At 37.2% G+C, this 5,073-nt stretch overlaps 1 protein-coding gene across 2 annotated transcripts in view; it reads left to right on the forward strand.

Moving 5' to 3' along the window:
- The window catches only part of LOC109706738 (protein EMBRYO SAC DEVELOPMENT ARREST 3, chloroplastic), a 31,690-nt gene continuing 27,044 nt past the window's right edge, over positions 428 to 5,073 (forward strand). The window contains exons 1-3 of one of the 2 annotated variants that reach the window (XM_020227712.1): positions 428 to 617; positions 2,569 to 2,726; positions 4,281 to 4,464. In XM_020227712.1, the coding sequence (XP_020083301.1) occupies positions 521 to 617; positions 2,569 to 2,726; positions 4,281 to 4,464 (439 nt within the window). In that variant the 5' untranslated portion in view covers positions 428 to 520. The remainder of the gene's footprint in view (positions 618 to 2,568; positions 2,727 to 4,280; positions 4,465 to 5,073) is intronic. The other variant, XM_020227713.1, reaches the window with a different exon arrangement.

The raw sequence follows: 5,073 nt of genomic DNA on the forward strand, positions 1-5,073 counted from the left end.
TCAGAGTCAGTTCACCAACCGAAAATGTATGGCGAGTCTCGGCTGAGCAAAGTTCTAAAAGACAAGATGATAGACTATACCGGAGTCTGAATGATAAGGTGACCGGCTATACCAGAGTTTGGATGACAAGGCTAGCGAGACGAGTCTCACATCGCTGGTAATTTTGGGCATCACGGGTAATCTTGAGCAGTGTGTGTGATTGAACTGACGAGGACGTCAGAGCATAATAACTAAATCCAACGGCGAAAAACTCGATAACACTAAATGCTCGCTGTTATGACAGTATCACAGCCGGACTCTCTCTCTCTCTCTCTCTCTCTCGCTCTCTCCTGTTATCCTGTGCGGCGTTACCTTCTTCCTTTCGTCTCCCGTTATCCTGTGCCGCGGAAACAATCAAATCTCCATTCGGTCGCTCAATTAATCTCTGCCCAGCGGATTAACGTCGTCCGCATATAATGCCGTCCGCGTTGTCTTTTCCCCATCTTTTAGCGCAGGAGGAGCCGCGAGAGATTGAAGTGAGATGCGGAGCGGTTGCAGCATCTTCCTCTCGTCCCCGCTCTCAGCGTCCTTCTCTCGCCCCTCCCGCGACCGCAGCAGCCGCTCCCGCAGCGGCGGAGGTAATTTTCTTTTCCGCCTTCCCCAAAACTTTTGCTTTATTGCAATTTATTCTACCTTTTCTTTCTTCTCAACTGACCTACCTATTTTGGGAGAGCTTGTAATCACCAGTGTTACTTTTGCTGCGAATATCATGGCTTCGTTCGTGAACAATCGAAAAATTGTTGATGCAGCGTAGGAATATCCAAGTGTTATATCTTACCCAGAACATCGATATATACTCACATGCATGGTGGATATCTAAGACATGCGGAATAGTTTGTGCGGAGTAAGAGATGAGAATTTAGCTCATTAAATGATGTATGGCTCGAGCTTAGGATCAACTCCGATACCATATTATCCAAAGGATAGATAGTATAAGGAAACGGCCCTATGATACAATTAACAGTATAGAAATCTGCTATGTATAGATATCCAAAATTTTTCTTGACATAGGAAAGGTGTACACATCCAAGTACACATTTGTCATGGACTAAACTGAGAAGTAGCTAATGTAACATGCGCAAAAGTTAGAAGCATGCGTTTTCGGAGAGCGTGATGAATTTTTTTTTTATAAATGATCTTATCAATTTTTACAATTGCAAAAATAGTCTTGTTAAAAGAACAATTATAAAAATAGACCTCTAATATGCTATATTAAATTTTTGAAAAAATGAATAATATAAGCGGTGAATGAATCATCGTATTTAAATGCGGCGAATCATTCACCGCTTTCATAACTCCTCTTAAAATGAACAAAGTTATTTTAAAGGCGGTGAACCGTTCACCCCCTTTATTATCTTTCCCTCTCTCCTTCTTTCTCTCATTCTTTCATCGTATACCCTACCCTTTTTAAAAGCAATGAACCATTCACCGCTTTCATAGGCCCGTAAAAAGTTTGACGAGCGCTGTGAACCATTCACTGCTTTCACATTTTTTTTTCCTCTTCCCACCATGCTGGCACCCACATGACAAAACGGAGATTATATTTACAAATAAAATTTTGACGGGTCTAATTTTAGAATAAAATTTTTGAAGAATCCTAGTGTACTAAAATCTCCAAGCATGATGCTCCATATTGTATATCTTCTGTCAGAAATTTGTAGGCAACAAAAGATGCTGTTTTCTGCAAATGTCTTGGACCTTGTTGTCGAGCTTGTAAATGGTGGTTTGATAGTTTTTATTTAAGAATAGGAAAAGAGAGTTTTAAAAAGAATTACATAGGAAACACTTTCAGACATTAATCTAGAACAAGCTCTTTTGTTTCCTTTTTGTTGTGCTCCAGTCTTTTAGGGCTAGGATTGTACTTTATGAAAGTAAGAATAATGTATTTCATCATTTCAACTATAGAAGGCTAAATATTAGATAGCCAATACCTATGCATCAAACACGTGAAAACCAAACAAAGTGCTTGATAGCACCTACATATACCTAGTCCACACCTCATGCGCCGTAGTGTTTTTATCTTAACAGTGCTGAACCTTACGAGTTTAAGAGACTTGTAAATAATCTAAACCTTACACCATCCCTAGGTTGGCCATATTAATCATAATCGTTGATATATTCATGCTATTGTTTTCATTTTCATGTTTTAAGAATCAAAATTATATTAATAGTACCAACTAACCTTCTAGTGGATACCTGTAATAGAATCTTTTTCAATCGAGAGCAAGGTGTATAGCTCTTGCATGTTGCTCTTCCAGATCTAAACTCATTCTAATAATTTTAATATTATTTGGGGTTAAAGGGTTAGATACTTATGCTTTCGAAAAACAGAGGTAATATTTTTCATTTATTGGATATGTTGTGTACCCCTCCAGTGAATAAGGGAACTGCAGCTGCATACAAGCTAATAACATAATCTTCATATAATTGCAATAAAATATCATATTATTGCACCACTTCAGTTAATTTGTTTCATGGGAAACTATTTATCGTGGCCTTGAAACTGTGGAACCCTTATGGTAACGTCAGTATGCAGGAAGCTTTCTAATCTCACGACCAGCTTAAACTTCTCTGCAGCACTGCTAGCCTATGCAGTTTCAGATAGATCTCATATCAGCTCCAGTTTAGGACACGACAAAGCAAATCAGGGCAACACTGAATTGTCAACAAACACCATAAACCTCGAGGTTTGATTGATGCTTACTTTCCCTGAGAGCTGTCTTGTTTTTTTATTCTCTTTGGTGTTTCTGAGGATATGCTTCATAACAGAATGATTTGTTAGTAAGTATATTCTTCCTAAACATGCAACATTTATGCAAAAGTAGTTATTATACTCTGTAGCTGTAATGATAAGACAATCAGGAGTGTCGTTGGTTACGATTCAAGTTTTATTAATGTGAGTTAGGCGAACCTTCTATTTAAGATCCCAAATTCTAACCGTAGTTTGCTTTCAAGCATTGAACGAGTAATCTACTATTATTTTCAGACAACTAACTCTACTATTACTATTCATAATATATGGGGCTTTTTTTGCAAATGGTCCCTTGAAAAAATTTTATTTTAAAATTAGCCCCAATAAATTTATAATTGCAAAAATGACCCTACTCCTGCCACGCAGGTGCCACGCAAGCGCCCCGTGGGCAGCCTGGTTGGCAAGTTGAACACGGTGAATGATTCACCATGTTCAAACATGGTAAATGATTCACTGTGTTTCATATTTTTATTCCTTTTCTTCTCTTTTAGGATGTCAACGGGTCGGGTTTGAATCGGATTTTCAAAAATCCGAACCCGAATCCGAAAATCAAATTAAAACCCGAACCCGAATCTGAAAATCAAATTAAAACTCGAACCCGAATCCGAAAATCAAATTAAAACTCGAACCCGAATCCGAACCCGGCGGGTTTTGAAAATCCATACTCGTATAACTTTAATATATGGATATGGGTATGGGTTTTTAAAACCCGCCGGGTTCGGATTCGAGTTTTAATTTGATTTTCGGATTCGGTTTCGGATTTTTGAAAACCCGATCCAAACCCAACCCGTTGACATCCCTAAAAAAGAAGAAAAGAAATATAAATATGAAACACGGTCAATCATTCACCGTGTCTGAACACGGTGAATCCGTGTTCAACTTGCTAACCACCCTTGCAGCCCGCCCACGTGGCGCTTGCGTGGCGCCTGCGTGGCAGGAGTAGGGCCATTTTTGCAATTATAAATTTGTTGGGGCTAGTTTTAAAATAAAATTTTTTCGGGGGGCCATTTGCAAAAAAAGCCCTAATATATGCTTCACATATGTTTTTTGTCATAATGAGTTTCTACCTATGAAGGATCTCTTGGTAGCTCTTCTCGCTCTTTACATTATTGGAACTCATCAATCATCATATATTTTTTCTCTTTTTCCATTTCAAAATGTGCAAGTTATTGCTAAGACCTAATGAAAAATGTTAAAATTTCAATCACTTACTGTAGCAAATGCAGTCATAAATTAGTATTAGAATATTAAGTAAAAGAACCAGTGTGTTCTTAATATAGTTTATGCGGCCACGTCAGGTACTTATTTGTCTTTGTTTTAAATACCATGAAAAACCCATAGCAATTATCTGACCGGCCTATCATTTGGGATGCAGGAAATTGTTGTTTTAGTCTGACAATATTATGTATTTCTTTCTGGAAAGTTTTTGCAAGATTCTTTTGCTTTCTAACTGTTTAGCTATTTCTTTTGTTTTCTTCTTTTTCGACAGCGAGAAGAATTTGTTCCCTCAAGGCGTAGATGTCTTGCATGTTTATGTGCAAGTCTTGCATTAATAAATGTTTCAGGTTCTTCTATTTGCACGCCAAATGGGAATGCCTTGGGCATGATGGATCAGTCGCTTGGCAAAGGAAATGCCGTGTGCCGAAATTGTGGGGGAAGTGGTGCTATTATATGTAAGATCTGTTTATTTTTTCGATTCTTATCAGTTTTTCTTATCATAATCTCGTTATGGATTGGTAAAACTGTATTATTACCTATATTTTAGTTCTTGCTCTAAAATTGACATTTTGAATTAACCATTGAAATTAAAATATGGTGAATGGGACTGACGGAGCTTAGGCAGAAAAGATGGAAGTCCTAACATTCTTCCAGTTTTTCCATTTAGACGGCAATGGAAACAAAGTAGTGATTACATGTTGTTATCTCAGCAGGGATGGGTATAACTAACAAAGCTGCTGCTCTGCATATGCAGAGGGTTTCTCAGGAATTAGTGTTTTGTGCAGAAGCATTTAAGACTAAAAATTATTAGGAGAAAAATGAAAGATGCAGGGGAATGTATAATCAGCTCTTTGTTAATAATTATAGTATGTATAGGAAAGCCTTCAGAGTACTGTAAGAAATGTCGTGTACATAAATGGCATGTTCAGTTTATGTCAACTATTGTTCAACATCTTGTTGGACTTCAGCATAAAAACGGTAGCTATATTAAACTGACAAATTGACAAATTATATATATATATATATATATATATATATATATATATATATATATATATATTAAA

Source organism: Ananas comosus, linkage group 2 (genome assembly GCF_001540865.1).
Source record: "Ananas comosus cultivar F153 linkage group 2, ASM154086v1, whole genome shotgun sequence".
In the NCBI taxonomy this organism is placed as follows: domain Eukaryota; kingdom Viridiplantae; phylum Streptophyta; class Magnoliopsida; order Poales; family Bromeliaceae; genus Ananas; species Ananas comosus.